The 22,224-nt window shown below is 38.1% G+C and overlaps 1 protein-coding gene across 8 annotated transcripts in view; it reads right to left on the reverse strand.

Moving 5' to 3' along the window:
- The window catches only part of PLCB1 (phospholipase C beta 1), a 382,337-nt gene that overhangs the window by 21,375 nt on the left and 338,738 nt on the right, over positions 1–22,224 (reverse strand). Inside the window, exon 30 of one of the 8 annotated variants that reach the window (XM_040551666.1) lies at positions 3,483–3,547. The exons of the other annotated variants lie outside the window; for them this stretch is intronic. Within the exon in view, the coding sequence (XP_040407600.1) occupies positions 3,509–3,547 (39 nt within the window). The 3' untranslated portion in view covers positions 3,483–3,508. The remainder of the gene's footprint in view (positions 1–3,482; positions 3,548–22,224) is intronic. 8 annotated transcript variants of the gene reach the window in all.

The following is a 22,224-nucleotide window of genomic DNA, read 5'->3' on the forward strand; positions in this document are numbered from 1 at the left end:
GTAATTAAGCATGCAGGCTGACATTGCACCACACAGAATTCTAGTTGTACGTAACAGGCATTAAAAGACTTACAAAAATCCAGGTTTAGAAAAGACGCCAGTTTGATTCTAGACAGCATCTACACATGGCTGAAGCCTAATGAAAAACTCTATCATGCACTGAAGTGTTTATCTGAAAGATCTTAAAGGATGAGGAAAGTGTAGCAGTAACTGTTAGGTCTTTCTTTTCAGAGCTATCACAAGCTATCCCTTCCTGGCTTGGAAGAGATGCATGGAAAAAAAAGAGCTGCATGTTCAGACCAGACTTTTAAGTTTACATTCTCTTATTCTGCCTCAAAAAAATTTCTTAGGTTTCTGCTGTTGACAAAGATCAATCACTATTATCAAATGAAAGTTTCTGCTATAGGTGACTAAGTGGATTCAGATAGTTCCTGATAGTTCCTGAATGAAGCTGTGAATTTAGGTCATTTCTCTACATTTCTGCACAGCTACTATCATGACTCATAAGGATTACATACCTCTCCTGCATATGAATATTCTCTAAGGTCATTAGTTTTGTTCAGCCCAAAGTCACTGGTTTCTTGTATGGGAGAGAGCGCTGAGATATGTCTTGATGGCCTGCATGAAAACTTGACTCTTCTCTTCCCTTCTGTGCCACCAGACCTCCTCCTACCCAGCCACTTCAGAGCATGAGAGCTTGGGGCAGAAAGGAGTGGAAGAAAAAAGAACTTCCCATCATTCTCATATTTCCTTTACAACAAGTGAAACTATGGGGTGGATTCCTTCCCCCCTGGTTGGAGCTTCCTGTGTTCCTGGTGCTGATCCACGTTGTTTCCCAGTTTTCATGCACTGAATGGTAATTCCAGCATGCACAGTCTCCCTAATACTACATTCCCCTGTACACAGTCTATGAGGCTGAATTCCTGAGAGCAGGACAAAGCAAAGGAAAGAATAACTGCAGTGGACCAGAGAAGGTGTTATAAGTGGTTACATGGCTGCCACAGGAGGTTCTTCTCTGAGGTAACATTTGCAGGAGCAATTGGATTGCCCAGCTGCCCACCATCCTCCCAAGATATCCTGATTTGACCCAAGCAGGGGACATGAAGTTGACCTCATATTGTTTAAAATGTAAATGATGTATGGTGAGAACAGAGTTAAGCACTTCTCTTTTTTTAAATGTTCACAGAGTGGTTTCAAGGCAGCTCAGCTCTATTTCTATCCTCCTGCTTTTCAGGAAAGGAAGACAGAATATTCCTGAGGAAGAGAAATCAATATTCTCATGACACTTAAACACAAACAGCAAAGAAATCCCAGTTCCTTAATGAACAATTGCCAATTTAATGTTGCCATCTCGACTAAGTCACTCTTTTGAATACTGTCAAGGTGCCAACATATTCATTATGTCCTCTACTTTCTTTTGTCACAACTATGCTCAGGAAACACACACTTTTAGTTGCCTTGCCTGTATCCAAGAGGAAAACAACATTCATGCAATCAAAGCCCCACCTAGCAGCTTTAGTAGCTGACCTTACCAAATGAGAGAACTAAAAAATATTTAGAATTAACTGCATTCTTCTTAAAAAGTGTTAGAAAAACATTTTTCAATAGTGGAAACGTTAAAATAAATTGTAAGTATATAATGATATGTATAGATACATGAAAAATATGTTAGTGTCCCTATAGGCAGAGACAGATGATCCACAGCAAAACAAACAAACAAAAAAGCCTGACCAATCAAGTTATAGTCACATGCTGTAAATCAAACTTATTTAGCATTTGTATTTCAGTAGAGTCTAGAAGCAAATCTCTATTTTGCAAGATACATATCAAATACACAGAGCTGGTTCCTTCTTCCTTACCTGTACATGCCCATAGAAGTATATGTGCATTTAAAAAACAAACAACCCCCCCTAGGCAGGCTAATAAAACAACCCCTGGGGATGCACAAGGAATTGACACACTGCTGCTGGCTAGGGAGGAGAGCAGCAATCATAGCAAACATGCTCCTTCACCACTGCTGAAGGTGCAGCACTGCTAACACTGGCATTGGCACCACACAGACTGGAAGTGTAGTCTCAAAACCTCAGCCTTGGTTATCATTAGGAAGGGCTATAAATTATAAAACAATTGTTAAGGCCTTGTATGTGATGGTGAAAAGCCACACAAGGATGTTCCCTAGCAGGGTGGAGCTGCAGCCCTCTTGAGAAAGCTTCTTCTACTCCTGAGCATGTGTGCAAGTTGAGCCACAAGACACAGAAAAGCAAACACTGCCTGCCTGGCAGTTGACCAAAATCCTTTGCATCCAGGTAACTGCAGCAGAAAGGTTGGTTTTGTTACCAAATACAGTCCTCACTGAGAAGCTATGGCAGTTCTCAAAGAGAAACAAAACATATCAAAACATTGCAGAAGGCAGCAGTAGAAAGAGAATATTAAATAAAAATACAAAGCAAATGGGATTCACTGATTCAGTGACAAAGGTGTGTGGTTTATTGTCACCCCCATGTCAGTGAAAGCTCTGGCATGACCATACTTAAAGAGGTTTCAGGAAGCTCACTTATGCTTAATCATGTCTCCTGATAGCAGAGATATCCCTGAAATACTAATTCCTTCTATCATCATGTTCTAATCATTAGCCCTCCCATAAAGCAAGGAAAAAAATATCTTTAATCTACTTGCATCTTTCTTCCAGGCTTTAACTGCCTTTCCCCATTTGTCTTCTGTTCTTCCTCCCTGAAAAACTCACTCTCTTACCTCTAAATCTTTCCCTTCAGGCTTCGCTAATCCTGCTTTACTGATTCACATTCATAAATTCTTATTATATTTTTTCCCCAATTTTCCCTCCTGCCCTGACACCCTGGTTAATCCTTTCTTTCTTTATCCCATAGTCTGGTGTCCCAGATAATAAATCCTAAATTTATCTTCTTGGTAAGCTTGATCTTCAGAGGTACCCAGAATTCTCACCTTCAACATCTTTCCCCTAGCTCATTCTTTACATTTAGATGCTCTCAATTCCTACCCCTATATCTCCCCCCACATCAATCTTTACCTCTTCAGAGAGACATTTAACAGTGCCTGGTTTTCTGATCTGTGAGTACTGCAGCTACTGTGAGCAGAGAACAGAGGATATTCTGATGACCCAAAGGGCTGTAGGAAGACGGCTTGTATAATCATGCTGCTACACACAGCCCCTGACCACTGCGCTGAGGTGGGGCAAAAGCGGCAATAAATAAAGCAGGCAGGCAGACAATGTGGTGGGGTATGATTTGAAGAAGCCACAAATTGCTTTACCGGCATAAAAAGAATGTAATGGCCAGTGGCGGCATATTACGCAGCTAGCAGATAATAATCAGGGCTGTAATTGCTCAAAGATTTCAGAGGAACCACCAGGCAGTAAATTGTGTACGCTCCTGACTCAAAGTTTTGACATGTAAAATGAAAACAACATTAGCATTACTTGATAAAAAGGGGAATGTTTCACTCACTTTCACTATAGTCTCATATTCCATTTCTACTTCTGTTTTTCCTCTACTTCTTGTTCTTCTATGCTCTTTAAAACAAAACCAAGGATCATTTCAATTTGATGTGATTAACAATTACTCTAAGCTGAAATGACATAATTCTGTGCATTACAGTAAAATAACAACTCTTTAATCTATGTACTTAATGAAAAACAAAAGATTACTTCATGCTTCTGTGTGCTGGCTCGTTAACATGTGACTAGGTAGTAGGAACACGTTAGTCAGAGAAACGAGTCTATTTATCACAACCTGTCACTCCATACTAAAAGAGGACAATATTTTGACTGTGTCATGTGGGAGATCTCCTAAGTTGCTGCTTAGGCACATCACGCGAAGTGACATGTTTTTTTTCTGGGAAAGGATAAGAAGTATGTCTATGAAGGACAAAACGAGTACCGCCCATGCTACCTGAAGTCTGTGCTTGAAGAAATACCTCCAGCCATTGCAGCAGGAGGGCCTCAGACTGCAGCCATGCCTAATCCCATGAATTCAGTGCAGTTTGCATGGAAAACCTTCAAAGACAACCCCAAGTGCTTACGAGAGTGGTGGAGCTCTTTCACCAGACAGCCGATTCCCCTTGACTCAGTCTTGCCACAGTGCCTGAGCAGGAGGGGTGCGGGACATGGTGCTGTTGGAGATGTCACTACTGTTCGCTTGCCTTCATTCTGACTTGGCATTTCTCTCTGGAGCTGAAACTTCTGTTTGATAGTTCCAAAGAGCATCAGGATTTTCAGATTGTCCCATCAACCTAGAAGACCCTGACGTGCTGCAGGCATGCTACTCAGAGCTGTCTCACTGGGACGGCTGCGGCTCATCACACACCACCCTGAGCACCTGAACTTAAACTCTCTCTCTTGAAGAGGTCTAACGTCTGCATCAGGGAAGTCCTGAAGGTATTCCAGCATCAACCAAAAAGACTCACGGTTTTTAGCTTGTGCAGTTATTGGAAAATGGCTATAAAATTATAGTCTGGAACTTGAAAAAGGTGGCTTTCTGGTTCTTGCTGAGTGTAGTCTTCCAACAAAGTTACTGTGCCATTTTCAAGTGGCTGCAGTATGTTTTATTCTCTGTTGTGTTAAGTTATTGTGGTAACTGCCTTGTTTTACTCTAAGTGTGATTTCAGTTATTAAGTGCTTCATAGTGATAGCAATTGCATGAGTATATCGCTGAACTTGGTTCTGTTTGTAGAAGTTAAACCATGGCTCTTATGTTACAGATGGCGCCACTAAAATCTTGACACTTTCCGCCTCATGTACTTTATACCTTATTATGCATTCAAGATAACGAATACCACATATACCTATGTACAATGTCCAAGAGCCAGAGCTGTAATAGCATCTAATGTAATATGAATCAGCCCTGGAATAATCGCATGCAAGATCATTGAGGTCAACTGTATTTTGTCTTAGTTGTTGGCTGTCAGGTTTGCTACAAATGAAAATGCAAACTGAAACCTTTAAAAAGAAACAAACAATAGCACAAAATAAAGTTTTCTGTTTTACTATTTAAAGTTAAAATAGCTTAATAACTGTAGTGCTATGTTTTCAATTGATCACAAAACATTTTCTCTAAAAGCAATCTTTTAAACTGAATGTAATTATTGAGCCACTTCCTTGGTAATGGGTAAAGCAGCAGAACGATACATTTGAGCACTGTGTCCTCATACTACTTTCAGGCAGATTCATAAATGCCTTACAACTGAGTCACAATGAAAGGCAAAAAAATAATTAGTTAATGTGGCTGGATTTGGTTGAAAATATTTGTAAAGGAACTTATACCACTCTTTCTTATACTGTGTTGCAACAAATGAATTAAACCATTTTTATTTTCTCCTTGAACTCTTTCTCACCTTGGTAGCAGTGGGCTGTAAAACTACTGCATTAGCACTGACACAAATGGTGTTATAAGATACATGTTGGGTATAAGATGTTCAGGAAATGGGTGCCAGTGATTGTGGTAGCTTGCACCATTTTGACATGCAAAATGAATCTAAAATATTAGCTGAGGAAGCAGAAAGTGACAGTTTGTAGCAGAAAAAATGTAGCAGCAAGAAGGTGAAACATAAAGTGAAAAAAAGAAAGCTACTTTGTTTTGCACAGTTCCTGATCACTTCTGATGCACTTCGTTTTTCTGTCCCTTTGATCTCTACACTTCACTGGTTTTGTGCTCCCTCCGACAGACAAATCAGATAAAGTGCCTTATTTAAAATTGGGAAATTTAACAACATTACACACGTTTGCAGCACACAAGCATTTTGTAACTGTGGATGTTGGCCTAGTTACTTCAATGAGGCTCATATCTACTCAGGCCAGGTTAAGATTTGACTAGAAATTCTTTTAAAACCAATCTTAGAAAACACCATTAAGCATACTCTTGCTAAATTCCTTTGTTTGTGCAACATTATTACTTCTTCTCACTTTAGACACTAGTTTTAGCCAGCCTCCCTGTAAAGGAAACATTTGTGTTGGTGCAAATGTGTGTCTACTTTGCAGGCAGGTGACTACAGGTCTGTATTGGTTAGTGGCCACACACCAGGTGTACAAAGTAGGCACGCATTTGCAAACATACAGATTTTACCTACCTGTGTGGTGAATATCAGGCTCAAAATAACCAAATGTTTCAAAACAAACAAACGAACAAAAAAAAAAAAATTGCAACATGATAACAACTTTACTAAATCAAACTGAGGATTTTCCCTTTGGTTATTTAGCAAGTACTCAAAACACAGTCCACTGAATTTAGGAGAGATATCTGGATAGCATGAATTCCACAGAGATGGGAATTATAAGGTTACAAGATACAACTCTAGTTGTAAGTAGGGTACACACCACTCAAAACCAGTATCGTCTATGCAGCTTTCAACAATATAGTCTGTGCACTTGCACCATTAGGATTGTGCCAATCCAAATTACATTAGTGTAGCAGATGTATATTATATATTACACACACATATTTACCACAGGGTGCTCACTAGTTTTGGAGATCCAGGCACTGTCTTGCAGCATAGGAAAAAGAAAGTCAGAAAGAAACACAGGGATTAAAATGAACACTGAATTCAAACTCTTTTCTATTCTGGTGGTCATGACCATAAGTTGTCATCATCACATGATCTTTATAATCCCCAAGCAACTCCTTGATTCTAGCGTGAGAAATGCATTTCCAGATGTACAGACATTGTGCTAAGCAGCCTTTTGTGAAATCTTTTGTGAAATTATGAAATGTGTGGATAATACAACACAGATACACAACAGATATACACTTTCCCATATCATAACTAGACAGCCAAATGTCTATTGCTTTTATTAGAGGTGAGACAACATTTCAGAGAAAAGACACATATGGGAACTGGACTGTAGAATACTACTAATGACGTGGGGAAGTGTTAAAACACTATCTGCTATCCAGTGTCTACCTAATGCTGGTTTCACAGCAGTTTTCTGGAGACATCTTCTAAAGCAGAAAGTCTGAAAATCATTCAGTGCAATTTCAAGCTTTTAAAATACTGAAGTTGAATATATTCTGTTTTATCTGATAATCCTGAATGTGTCCTTACTTGTGCAAATGGCTAGAAGAAAAGGCTGATTTTTTTAATTTCTGGTTTCTAAGAGTTCATGAAGAGCTGTGGTGTGTTCTTATTTATTGTGACAGTAGTATAAAGAGTGACTGCCACAATTAGTGCAGAGTTATGTTCTTGCTAGTGCACAGAAATGTGGCCCAGAATCTGATCACACACAGCAATAAATTATGATGACCTCACATCTCCAATCAAAAATTGGTAATATGGCTGTATTCTTTACAAATATCTTTTACAAACATTAAAAAATATGATCAAGAAAAGTATATTGTATCAGGGAAAATAAAAAGGGAACGCTGCCTATCCACAAGCGCTGCCTCACAGCACATCATTTTCTTCTATGAATAATTCACACCCCTCCCAGTTATTCAGCAACTTACATGTGTTGCTGTTGGCTCTGCCTTTGGCATACACTTAGGGTGTTTTCAGAGACCACAGCAGCACAAAATCACCACATTAAATGAAGAAGAAAAAAAAATCAAAAGCACTTTGGGGGGAAATGGAGAAGTTTTAAGTGATGGAGCAACCCAAGGGACTTGAGATTTTTAGATATAAGCCATCCATACCTAGCTCCTTCTGTTTCTGTGCTGTAACACTCCTATCAAGGGCTCATCTGGCTAAAGGATTCCACTTGACTGGTGGCAACTGGGGGAACATCTTCCTGCTGAACCTCTCAGCAGCTAAGAAGCCAGCATAGTTTACTGGCCACTAAACTGAAGAAAAAAAAAGCCATCTGGACGACAGTACATACTCTCCATTATTTAATCAATGGACCAAGCAAACAGGTCTTGGAATTTATGGAGGTTCTGGTTTGAATTATTATTAAGCCATGACTCCCTTTCAAAAGCTGTTTGCAGCTGTATTATGTACTGTACAGTTCACCTTCAAAATAACGTGCCAGATGTGTTTTAAATAAGTTCTTTATATAGGTCTCTACAAATAGAAGATTGAATTGCAAAACAAAACAAAAAAGGAAATGAAAGGGTAGAGGGAATGCTTTCCCATGGATGTAATCTACAGCAAGGTTGCACAAACAGACACTTAGGACAAAATCTAGCTCATGGCAACACAGAAACAGTACAAAAAACATTCAAGGTAGCAATCTGTAGTCATATTTTGAAAGCTGTGAAATGTGATTATATTCTCATCTTTCTTGGGTCAGAAAAAGATCCTCTGCATCTCTATCACAAAGACAACACACATAAAGAATGCTTATTAATTGATCCGAGACTGCGAACTAGACAGAGGAAGAAATGTAGGAGGAAGAGAGGTCCTGGCTTTGATCTCAGTGAAAGAGTAAAGTCAATTCAGATTAATTCTTTTGTATGGTAAAGAAAATCACTGTTTAACAACGTGATGAAATCAATCACCATGCAATTTCACACCTAAGTTACATACACACAATCCAACTGTAGCACAAATAGTCTTTATTTGCACTCCTACTTCTCTTCCTGGACAAAAGTACATTTCCATTTCTGCTTATTATCAATTACTTCAGTTATATCATTTTTAAAAATCAAATGCTTCTATAGAACAGCTCCATAAATGCCAAAATATTATCAGAATATATGTTTTTAAACTAACAAAGAATAATAATAGTTCCAAACCTCAATACAAGATCCAGGAAGAGCATAACCAAAATTCTGTATGTACAAAACATTGTATCTATACCTTTCTGTATGTAGAAGAACATTTATCAGTTTGCAGGCTAGAGAAAGATCGAGATTGAAATTTATTTCTCAGAAACATGTTTCTATTAATATAATAAATGACACAGATACAAAAAGTCCAATTCATGACTCTTTCCTCCAGAGTTCATGTTCATCTGGTCAAGCATGAACAGTTAACGCACCATGGTAATGAGGCCGACAAGATTCTGTGAATGTCTCAGTGGATGATTTTAACTGAAAGTCTTAAAGACACACTCATTTAGGACATGGGTTTGCTCCGCTGAAGGCAATCTTGATTTTGCTGTTGCTATCAGTCAGAGCACATTAAAAACTCACTTTTTATTTCATGGATGTAATTGGCAAATTGCCTTAGTTTGAGAGGTAGTGAGGCAACACCCGTGACTCAACTACTTTTCACAAATTACTTTAAGGGAGTCAGTGTTACTATAGCTAGTCCAGAACAGCAGGTTGGTGAGGGATTATTTTAGAGTTCATCAGCTTTTATGAAAAAATGCATTCCAATCTAGTCAATTAAAGGGAATGAGAATATCAAAGAGACGAGACTTTGATTCCCATTTGGAGTGGGCTAAACAAAGAGAAGAAAGGATATGTTGTATTTTTACTAGGAAGAATTATTTTTTGTTATCATTCAGGAAGCACTAAAATAACTAAAGAGAAGTCAAGTTCTTTCACTGGCCACAGTAACAGGGCCACCAAGAGCTTCAGATACAAATATCTTCTTTCTGACATGATAATTACGGATTTTTAGGTGTTCGATAATACTCCATTCCTGGAAAGCTGGATTCTTGTTTGAGTGCCATGGCTTATATACAGAAGACAACCAGTGTTCACAAAACCTGTTATATAACAGGAGAGTAAGAAGCTGTCAAAGTCTTCATGCAAAAATCTATGTTATGGAGAGCACTTTTCTACTTTTAAAGATCTAGTCTGTCTAGATCACACACACACATTCAAAGTCATTTGATATAGACTAGTTATCTCAGTATTTCACATTAAGCAATGCTGAACTCTCACTCACACTTCAAAATTCAAGTATTAAATAGATGTATATTTATGTGTAAGATCATAACAAGAACTGGGAGGGACCTCTTAGATGAACCTTAAAACTAGGAGAAATCAGCTTAGCTCCATCTTAAAAATAGTGTTCTGTCTGCACAAAAAAATAAGGTATGTAGTGTCCCAAACTGCAACTACTTGTCTGATGCCTAGTTAAGCATCAGCTAACCTAGTTATTTCTGTAAGAACAGAGTCTGCAGCAGTATTCTGCGATGCCTGTCTTCCCTCTGTCCTTATAGTAAACAGGTCAAACACAGTAAAGCCCAAACGCCTTCAGCGAAATACAACCGTTGTCCCAATTTAGCAAATGTAACACAATATTTGATTTTTTAAAGTGTAAAGTGTTAATACATGGATTTTGTATGGAAATTATCTTTGGGGATATAAAAGACTAAGCCGTCTGATCTGGATGGTAAGACAGACACTCCTGTTCCATAAATGATGTTCAGATTTGGAAGTCTGCAAACTAAAGAAAATTCTTCTCCTATACCAAAGTGTCATTCTAAATGACACCAGAACATATCCAAAGTGATACCAGTAACATCTCTGAAATGGTTTTGAGCAAATGCCAGTGAAATTGAGACGAGCATCAGGCAAAAGGATGTTTCAAATTGATTCAATGACTCATATGAATTAAATAGTTTAGCATTCTTATCCGTCAAATTGATTTCCTTTGCACCTTTCCATAAGTCATTTCACTGCTAAGGTCTCAACTCTCCCATCTGCAAAATAAAAGTCTTAGTTCGAATTTTAATACTATTAGAATCTGAAAGCAATAGCAGAGTGTTGTCTTACAAAGCTAGCATGATAGCTTAGGCAATTTTAGATCCTTCTCTGTTAAATATAGCAGATTGCACAGCTTTCCCTGCAGTGAAAGGAGATTTATTTTCTAAGAATGCTCAAAATCCAAATCCTTTTCCTAATGAAGTGTCAGATAAAAGGATCTTTTACTCCAACACCATATCAAGAAAACATCATCTCCCCAAATTTCATTAAACATTAAATGATTGTGAAATAAACAAATCTTATTTTTTGACAAATAGTTATTAGTTCCATTCATTTTGTAAGACATAATGCATATGACAGTTAGTTTTCACATGACTACATGGGAGAAATCCCTTCCATCCCTGTGCTCAGTACTGTATATTAAGCTCATTAGCTTGTGTCTAAGAAGAGATTTTCAGCTTCATTCTTTTCTGAAACCAAAGCTAGCCTTAAACAGATAATGTAGCTATGGCTGATAAACTCAAGATGCCTTAATATTAGTTTGGTCAATGGAAAATCCTACTTATTTTGAACTAATTTAGTACAGCAGTACCTGTTCAAGATCAATTCACAGCAGACTATTTCCTATTTATTGCTAATTAAAATCACGGATTTCCTGTTACAAGCAGCATATAACCCTGAAGAATTAGCTACAAACCCACTGTGTTATCGACTCAGCTGGTGGACTATTTCTAGACTTACTACCTAATTCTGAGTTTTATAAAAACAGCTAAGCAATGACAAAACTGCAAAAGTGAGGCCAGGCCAGGCGACGAAGGAAAAACAGCAGAGGCTCTCTGAGATTTATCTTCTCAACATTACAGAATTGCCGAATGGCTTAACTGTGATTCTTTTCTCCAGCTTGAGGAACTGAGAGCACAGTGGGCTGGAACTCTTTCTTGGCACGTTAAATCCGGGGACCACCCGGCCTTGCTGTCTCAATTCCAGCCCTTTCCGGTCTTGTAGAGAATAATACACTAGCTGTGAGCCAAGGGGATATCTGCAGGTGGCATCTGGGTTTGACCTTATCCACCCACACTTTTGTTAGAATTACACAAACATATTTTCAACTGATTGTGCTGGGCAGATAGAGGCCAATTCTTTCACTTCTGGAACACAGTTGTCAGGAGAGCACACAAGCATGGGAACAGCTCAGAAAAAATGGATACAGTGGAGTGGTACTGAATTAAGGGAGAGTCCACCCAAAGCTTTCAGTGTGTTGCTTCTGAGCATTCCTGTTTGAGATCTAAGACTCTGTCTGAATGTCGGAGTTATCAGGAAACCAGCATCCACCAGACCAGATAAAAGGCTCCATCATGATACCAAATTTCCAGAGGCTAAGAAGGGCTGTCCAGTGCCTCTCTCTTTTCACTAAAACCCAGAAATTGAGAGAGGATACAATTACAGGAAAACTGCACATTACTTTTGCTTACTAGTGAATTAACAACTTCTCCAAAAATCTTCACCTCATTCCCACAGAAAAAAAAAATAAAAAAAATCTGTTTAGGCTTATCTTAGGGGGATCCAGTCAATCCCAGCACACTGAAATGCATTTCCACATAGAAGTTTGAGTTTAAAATGCTATGGAGAGAGTGATGTACAAATGTAAAAAACCTCAAGGAAGCAACCCTGCAGATTTCGGAACAGACATATCTTCAGAGCTTTTGGCAAATCAAGCGCTGGCAAATGTTCCTATTTGCACCAAGTCTTGCAAAGTCGTGGTGTTTCCTACCCAGTCTGTCAGCAGACAGAAGACAAGAGACAGAGCGTATATCTCATTTAAAGCCTCCTCTAAAGCTTTTATTTTAAGATAAGCTAGTTGTCTGAGCACTGTATGTGGAAATAACTTAAGAGTTTAAACTCCAACTGGTAAACGTTATGAAAGGTAACATTAACAGATGTCAGCCTGGAAGATTCGTAATTCTCAAAAGCTACAGTGATGCTCATCTCAGGGCAGCACCACTCAGACACAACTGTAATAAGATCCAGACTAAAACTATAGCAATTGCTGGCCAGCAGGTAAAATTCTCACACCAAGAGCAAGTGGAAGATCTCTTTCTTCACCAGTTTAAACAGACTGATATGAGACTACTACTACATTTTAAGATGTTGCATTGAGTCTTACAAGAGTAAAAAGGCAAGCAAAAAAATCTCAATGCTTTATAAAACCAGGCCTGAAAATTCACAACTTCAGAAGCAACTGAAGTTTGAAGGAAGCCAACCTTGTTACTAGTGTTTTCTTTGACACCCCAAAAATACCTGTCAGAATCCCCTTCAGGTCTGGAGTTGTGTGAAATCCAGCAGATTAAGGTTATGACTTCTTTTTGCTGCACTTACTGTTGAAAAAATCTTCCAGTTTTTCTTGTTAGGCGGAAAAGGGCAGATGCTCTTCTTTTAACATGCCACTCGAGTACACTGCTGTTTTAGTGTTGTTGGATTTCACCAACAGCAGCTGGTGAAACGAGCTGTGCTGGCATGGGGCACGCATTTGCATCTCCCTGGTACAATGACTCTTATGTCACTAATGTCTTATCTGTGTCACTTACATTCTCTTAAACCCAGCAATAAAGCTTCCTTTTCTTTACTCCCCAAAAAGCATTTTTAACCTCTCCCCAAGTTTGGGACTAATATCTTACTCATTTTGCTTTTCCTAGGGTAAGGTTTAATTCAAACAGATATTATTCTTTTTAAAATTATTTTTTTAATAACAGTACTTGGAGATATTAATCACTTTGCAAAAATATAATAGGTGCATAATTAATGTAATAATCATCCTGAATGTATATTCAGTAGGTTTAATAAGAAAGAAGTACTTCAAGTTTTCTTTCATTGTACAAGCTCTTTAATCTTGTACAAATATTTATATAATTAATCTGGTTGAAAACTTTGTTCAGGAAGCAGCTGGGGCAGGGACTGTCTTTTTCTGCAGTGACAGGCCCCTGCAGAACCAAGCATTTTAGGGTCTCTGCTCCTGCACTGAGCTTCTGCAAATTCATGAACACTACCACTTCTTGAAGAAACGGAGTCTTATTCTTTCTGCAAAAATACAAGGAGGCTTGTCATGCTTCAAATTTAGTCAAGCTCCTTATTTTTTTTTTCAGAAGGGGGGCTTCAATTCAAATTCACGGATAAATGAAATTGGTGTAGCTGAAGCAGACAGTATCCCTGGCAAACCTTTTCTCTCCTGAAGACTACGCCATTCTTGCAGGCACAGCTGAGCAAATTCTGTATCTGCTCGCAAGTTGCTGTGGCTTAAATTAATTAAGTGCATTAATATAATCTGCTGCCAACTGGAGTCCACATTAACAGACAGGACCATAAATATGGAAGCAAGCTGGGGGGCGCATATCTCACTGAGCAGACTGCAAGGAAGGGCAGGGCAGAAAGCTAAGGTCGGTGTGAGTGCAGCTGTTTACACACAGTTCTCAAGGAGATCAAACACCGAATGAGAACCTGTATAGTGCCTGTGAACTCTGATCAAACACCAACGTTTTTGGTTCTGTTCAACCTCGTCTGCGCAGGCAGTTCAACACCCCTGGAAGCCAATAAAGCCAGCAGCTGAAAATCTTACAGAAGGAAATTGGGAAGTGGGCAATTACCTCACCCAGGGCACATGTGGGCTGTGACTTTGGGGGTGTTTCAATGACAGCTTTACCAGGGCTCTGAGGAGCTGTCCCAGCTGGGATCAGCTTGCGGGATACCAAACAGCGCTAACAACTGCTGAAATTCAGAAGTAACGGGAAGTGATACAAATGCAAGCAAATATTAACAATAGCACTTATTTTATCTGCATTTCTTATTAAAAGAATTAAATTAAATTAATAACAATGAGTATAAATATAAATGCTCGTGCTGATATTTAGATGATGAAATGTACTTCTGTTATTTAGAGCACTAACCAGTTCCTGTTCTTTGAAAGCTTGAAACAGTACTTCATTTATCTCCATCTCGTTTTCCATCATAACTTATTTATTTAAAGTATGTCAGGGGAGAAACCTAATTTGTAAGGACATTTTCCAATTAAGTTTATTAATTAAAAGTTAGACTCAGTTGGTTTGCAAATAATAATATTTAAAACCACAAACTTCATGGATTCTGGGAAATGGCTGAGAATGCAGCTATGCAAGTACTAACAGAAATGATCCAAATTTTCAGTCTCCCAAGCGTTACAGCATGTTTTCTGGCATTCTGAACGTCTGCTCGTTTTTACATGATCTGTAAACAATTTCATTTGCTCCAAGACTCTCTTACATTATTACAGAGTTATTGTTCCCACTGGTTTCTGTTGGTAGTGCTATACACAAGTGCTTACATGGAAGCATGCACTTAAAACTAATGGCTTTAACGAGTTTTACATTTAAGTTCTGCTCTGAATATGACTCTTTAACAAGAGTCTCTGTGGAGATCTAACTTCATGAATTTATGCTAGAATCCAGTAATATCCTAGGAATCGTCTGCTGCTGCACTGACTCAAATGTCTGTCATTCATACTGGTCTTTAGAAATCAGTGCGAAAACTCACAACCTCAGGCAGGACCAAGACTTTGTCTCAGATCCAATGAAATCCTTAAGTTAGTCTAAGTCTTTCAGGTTATATCTTTGAAATTAAACCAGACTCATGAATAAAAACCCAGAGATCACATTGCTTTGTCTGACTTGCTGATCAATTAGAAACAGACTCATCCAACTGAACGGTTCACAACTACTGGAGAAAGATTTAAATCTAATAAACTGCAAAAAAAATAATAATAAAAAATGATTGCAAACCACTTTAAAACACTAAAATTACTTATTTCTCTAGTGCATTTATACCAAGTGAATAGCCATACTTTGTGAATGCAAGGATGTTTCACATCTAAAAATAACTTACACTGTACACTGATTGCAAATCTAGATATACCCAAGGCAGCCTGTATTTGTAGGTCAATTTAAAGAGGAAAGGGAAGGGAAGGGCAGGGTAGGGCAGGGCTTAAAGCAAAATCAGATGTCATGCATTTCACATATCCATAGTGGTCATATGCTAAGAGTTATTGTAAACTTTCTCAGAAACATGGTAATTTAGATGAACATACTTCTTAACAGTTTCCATACTAAAACGGATTTTTCCCATATGTTGAAAAAGTGATCTTCAGTGGACAATAAGCCCTTAGACACAAGAATGTGTATTATATTTCAACATTTTTTCCTTTTGTAATTCCAATCTCCCTTCAGCAGGACCAATTCTAATCCTCAGACACGTGCAGGTGAGTTGACTGAAAGCAACACTTTCTGTGCCCTCATCTAGATGTTGCCCTGAGGCATTCTTCATGGTGGGCATGTATAAACACATGGCTGAGTCCTTCTAATCACATCCTACCCATCTTACAACAGCTTCACACAACATTTAAGCAGCAGTTTTCTTTGTTTCAGTGATAAACAGAAATAAACGTGGTTTGATACAATTACTGTGCAAAAAGAGTAATTTCTACGTTCCCACAAAATGCTTTCAGAAATAATAATAATAAAAAATCTGGAAAGTCTGACAGAGCCTAGCCATAACTGGAGAAACCAAGCGACTCCAAGTTTTGAACAGAATTGGTTCACAATATGTGAACACACATTTTAAATTAGCATGCTTGTGTGCAGACAACAGCATTGTATTCTCATTTTGTAGTGGTGTTTTTAACCACATGAGTCATAATGCAGAGAAGGCAGGCTGAGGAAACCTGATGGCTTCCACACTTCAGAGTGTTTCCTTTGTTTAAGAAGGACAATGTTTCCTCTGTTCAGGACAATGTAAGGGGGAACTTCTTTGCTGTATGTTTGACATATGCTAAATCCATTTTGTAGATAGCATGGAACCTAGAAATCCATAAATCTGCCTTCCCCCTTTTTTATTTTCCATACAAGGGAAACTCTGACTTCATTGTTAATGCAGTCAACTAGGAAAACTTGAGTAGACCACAAAACTCCTTCATGGGATTAGTGGTTTCAAAACAGGACTGGGAACCATCCGAACCAGATTCTAATTTTGTCATGCAGACATGTCACTCTGAAAGATGTTTAAGCCAAAGATTTCAAACACTGACACCTAAAGTAAGGCAGCAAAATGCAGAGTTAGCTATGCTACCAGCAAATCCTCTAATACACAAATAATATTGTACTCTTTGAGTTGGGAACAACATAGGGAAGTTTTATTGTATGTGTTCTCCTTTTGGAATTTTTTATTCTTTTTAGATCTCAAACCCACAGATTTAAAAGTCGTGACCAAAGTTGTCTTGATATTGTCATTTCAACTGAACTACACGTATTCTCTTGTTGCTGGTTTAAGCTTCAAAGATTTTTTAAAATGGAGCACTTCAAAAACTAAGTTTCCTCAAAAACATATCCTTGGCTAATATCTGGAATCTCTCTTTTTAACAGCAACTGACCATAATGAATCATTTTCAGTAGTATTTGGTGTCTTCTGCCTCATTTATACCAACTGTGAATTTCAGTGGATTCTCAGTCATTCACTGAAATTTAGGTTTATATGTAGTGATTAAAGTAATCCCTGAGTTGGAATTAAATGTAGCTGCCACTGAAAAGCAGCAGGCTACCTAACCAGTAGCCGTGGCCAGACAGATTTCCAAGAATCAATAAACTCTTCCTTTGGATTGTCCCTTAAAGCACACGTGATTGCAGGTAACCCTCCTGTAGTCTCTGCTCAATGGACCAATCCTGTTACCAAGGTCACCTTTGCAGAGTTATATTTGCATCCAGCTGACGTTGATTCATGTTGCCAGATGGCTAAGGACAAAGCACAATCGCTCAACACAATGTGTGACCTACTTATACGTCTAACAATCTGCTGTTTAATACTTCATAAAAGCATGGAGACTTTGATTAAAATTTTAATTTTGTTTCATAGTTAGCCCACATGTGGCATGTGCATTTTGCATACCAGATACATCTGTTCCAACAGGGCAGTAGTATGATGCCTCTGACTTCTTTCTAAAACAGGGCATATGAATGCGTAAGTGTCATTTCCTTATTTCCTAAAGGCACTCTCAGAAGTAATTACAAATTATTGTTTTACATATGGACAACTAATGAAGAGCCAAACACTCTCATGCTAGCACCACATAAACAAACAATGTCAATAGCAACATATCAGCTATAAAGAAGAAGAAAGAAAACATGACACAAAATTCATATGGGGTTTCCAATCAAATATATGGAAAGTCATGGGGAGATTCTCTATTCCTGTGCATAGTCACATAAATTTAGAGGATAAGTGAGACAACCTAATTTTTGCCGTAACTTTAATATGAAGATTTGCAAAAATACTAGAAATGACATTTGGTCATTGTAAACCAGATTCCCTAAAGAGCTCAGGGCTTTAGGAACATGACGATTACCAGACTGAATCAGACCCAAGGCTGCCTAAGACCTGCAAGTTGCCTCTGCCCTTGACCAGTACCAGATGCTGTACAAAGGAAAAGAGCCTTAGAGCAGCCACACATAAAATAATTCCCACCTTCAGGTAGGCCTATCTGCTCCTGATCTCTAATATTTAAAAAACGGCTCATGTCTTGAAGCTTTTGTGTATTTTTAGTTCCTTGCAAAGTATTCATCAACAAGAATTTCAACTCTGAAAATTTTTCATTTCCGAAGTGGTCTCCAATCCAGTTTTGAATCTACTTAGCTTTGACAGATTTTCAGGCACTTGGCACCTCTAAATGAAGCCAAACTGTTAAAAGTCATGAGCATACAGCAGCTCCTGTTGTGAAAGTTCACAGCCAGACCCTCAGGAGAGTTTAGTGTGGTGTAGGAAGCTAGGCGCGCACACGTCAAGAATTCTTCTAAAAGAGAACTCAGTTGTTTTTAAAATAGAAATCCTTTTCTCCAGACTATGAGGAAGGAAAGCAGAAATCAAAAAGCCTACAGGAAAACAAGTCTAATGTTATATTAGAGATTGAGGAGGAGGTAAAAGAGACTACTTGGAAAATGTCCTACCACATATCAATATCATCACACAGGAAAAAATGAGAAGGGAAAGCCAAACACAAGGAGAAGCAATTGTATCACCATAATGCACGGTGCTAATGAGGTCATTATAGAGGCAGTATAAATGAAATAAATGGCTGGGCGTTGACTACAATAGAACTTCATCAGTGAACTGAATACTTTATTACTGAATAAAGAAGTGAAGTTGGATCCAGGACATATTACTACATTATTTGGCATTCTCAAGCTCCCCCGGTGAACACAATCTAAAAGTAGATACAAACTTAGGCTGAAGTGTACTAAATACAGGAAGGACTACCCCCGAGAAGTTTCTCTCTGACTTAAAGCTCTTGTGAGCCTAGTTTTGTCTGGCACCACGAGTTCTTCCTCTCTCCCCATAGCTCCAGAAGGCTGTATCACCAGCGGAATCACGGGAGGGAGCATATATGAACATTTTGACCCTGCTGTGCCCATGGCATTTGCCACATAGCCAGACATGACGTTGTTTTACAAGGCAGTTCCCCACCCCTCTTTAGATCAAAAGATGCCTTGAAAAGACATTCCAGTTGTGGATGAGAGAGAACAGAAGTATCTTAAAAAAAAAAAAAAAAAGGAAAGAAAAAAAAAAGAAAAAAGAAAAGAAAAAATAAGATGCTTATGAGTTTGTATCTGTTATTTTCTCTACACTTATGCTTTATAGAAAGGATATACGCAGGGAAATGCAATTTCTTAAAGTTCTGTTATTCTGTTACTTTGACGTAACTGAAGCTTTGAGAGAAAAAATGATGTATGTATACAGAATCCAAAGTAAGTATAAAAAGATAGCATTTATGTAACTACTGCGGAACTCACAACAGTTCTGGTATCCATTAAAATTAAAAATCAGAGAAATCTCTTTTTCCTTTTAATTCAAAGGAAGTTCAACCCCAAATTTCTAAGCCAAATTTTCATGTGTAAATTGAAACTTCCATTATTCATAGAACAACAATGTTTTAAAAATATTTATTACATTTTTTTGTGGGAATCATAATGATTATGATTAGTCTATCACACAGAACACAAGTTTTTTTGTACTGAGTGCCTCAGACTCTAGTAGAAGCAGGCCCTCATGGCACAGGTCTAAATCCTGTCACTATGTCCATCTGGTGGATCTGATTCCAGAGCTTCTGTTCTGTGTAAACCTTTTTTTACAGAATGTGTTCAATTACAGGCAGTAAACACATAGCAGGAAGCCTGTTTTAGCTGTGGCCAGTGACCCAGTTACAAATTTAAGGTTGCATATTCCCCTCAACCTACAGCAAAGCTCTCACAGCTTTGCAGAGTAAGAGATCTGCCAAGGAACCGGGAGATGACCTGGCGTTCATGCAACAAGAATGCTCTTTATAAGCACACATTATTATTTTCCTAGTTGCTGGACACCAAGCATGACACTATATCACGGATAACACTTCTCTACATTTGATTAAAACTTACAATGTTTTGTATTCATTAGGGATGTACAGTGGAATAACAAACACAACCCAGTCCTGAAAGCACAGATTAAGTAAATCTGACTAGCTCTCTCTTTGGGCTGTTTAGCAGAGAACATCCTCCTCCTTTGCTAGGTCTGACTCTTTTTTTTTTCAACTTAAAAGCCTGTGGAGGGGGAAATGTGTCTGTCTAATTTGCTGTTGTGTGGGAAAGAGGCAAAGGTGTCTGTGATACTACGCTGTGTTTGGAAATTGTTTGTGCTTGGAACAGCCTGCAGTTTTTAAGATGCCACAGAAAAACAAACATAATTGAAGAGAGGCTCCTTAAATGAGAACAAAGTAAACAGAGATGCTTCATTAGAAGTTACATCCCCTGATCTTGCTTTTACTGTCAAGCCAGCTATTTTTTCTCTTTGGCTCAACTTAGAAATTAATTATCTTTCATAGAAAACACAAGTTGTTATGGTTATGTTAAGAATACTTAGAAGAAAAAGTGTTTCTTTTGGCAAGTTTGACTTTAGGAAGAGATAAATTTAGTAAAAGCCATACTTGCTTGCTCTTTAGGTTCTTCAAACAGCAATTTGCAACTGCTTTTTGTGCATTGTAGCTCCATGTTTAGATAGGAGCTATACTGACAGATTTATGTTGAATAATAACAACATCTGCAACTGGCCAAGTGCAGTAGGACAGCTTTTGTCACTTACTCCCCACCGACAGCAGGTGGTTTTAAGGGACTCACAGGTGTCCACCACCCTAAAAAAGAAAGCCTGCCATGTATGAAGAAAGTACGAGAAAAGCTCAAATACACCCTCACTTCAATTATTACTGCTGCAGAAAACATCTGTTGGTCTGGTGCCTTGCTTTAGACAACACAGAGGAGAAAGATAATTCTGTCACATTTCTCCAGAAAATAGGCACTCCATATATTCCTTTCAAATTTTGTAATGATGGAAGATTAAAATGTTCATCATGGAGAAAATAGAAGAAGTAGATTGGATAAAAACTTCATTAAATTTGAGTGGAATCATTATTGCAAAATTTTGAAATTTGTCTCAGATATTTATAGCAAATAATGGCAAAACTAATCCAGCAGACTTGAATTCTTTCTGATGACCTTTAACAAAGACTGCTGGCTGTAAACCTGATGCAAACAAAACCTTTTATTCTTAAAATCCCACCTGCATTTAGGATTTAAAACTGTAGTTCTGACTGTCTTTCATTGCTCTGTTTTGCTATATTTGAGTTCAGAATAAAGATAGCAATGATAATCTGAGGTTACTTGATGGGCATTAGACATTATATTTTAATCACATTCTCAGAGGTGCAGAGCATGTCAGGAAATATCATTAACTTTATCAGTCAGCTGTGGTTTGAAACAATCACTAAGCAATCACAAAAGGGAAAAAACGTCTTAAATAGTATGGAACTGGATAAACTAGGAATAGTAATACAATTGACAGTTTTGTTTGTGTTAGCGCTCTGTTTTGGTGTTGGACTTCTTTGGAAGAGCTGGATGGATCATATTCAGGACAGCTCTTTATTTAAGGAATAGAGCGCAAATCAGAAATTGGAAAGTATAAATATTTAAAGTGTTGTTGAAACTTTACACAATCATTCTATTAAGGCTGAACTCCTTTTTCTAGGCGGTGACTACAATACATGTCCTTAAAAGCAATCACTTAATATAATATTGGCCAAAGACCAAGAGAAACCGTTTCCATAATGGTGCACTGGAGAATTCTTTATTTTAAAGTGCCACATGGAATGTCTAAATTAAGACACAGGAGCACAAAAATCTATGGTATACAAAACCTTTGCTTGGACATATACTTCATGGCATCACTCTGTTAATCTTATTGCAGCTAAACAGAGCTGTTCACCAATTATTAACTCAAATGATCAACTGCTTCAAAGTTGTCAAGCCTCATGCCAGCTCTTTTCAGAACTGCACTCTTGATCACAAGTCTAGATGTGCTTTTAGGGTTATAGTGAGGAGTAAGCCAGAAGAAAAAAAAATGCCTGAAGTCCTATAGCCAAGAAATAGTAATTTCAAACAGCTCCCAATTTGGAAATGGCCGAGAGTAGAATAAGATCACAATCAAAACTAGTCTCTGGAAGCACATGCTTGAAGCAAAGTATAGGTCAGTGAGTCTACAAGCACCCCCCCCCCCCCCAAACTAAAGG

The sequence above is a fragment of the Cygnus olor genome, chromosome 3 (genome assembly GCF_009769625.2).
Source record: "Cygnus olor isolate bCygOlo1 chromosome 3, bCygOlo1.pri.v2, whole genome shotgun sequence".
NCBI classification, from domain to species: Eukaryota; Metazoa; Chordata; class Aves; order Anseriformes; family Anatidae; genus Cygnus; species Cygnus olor.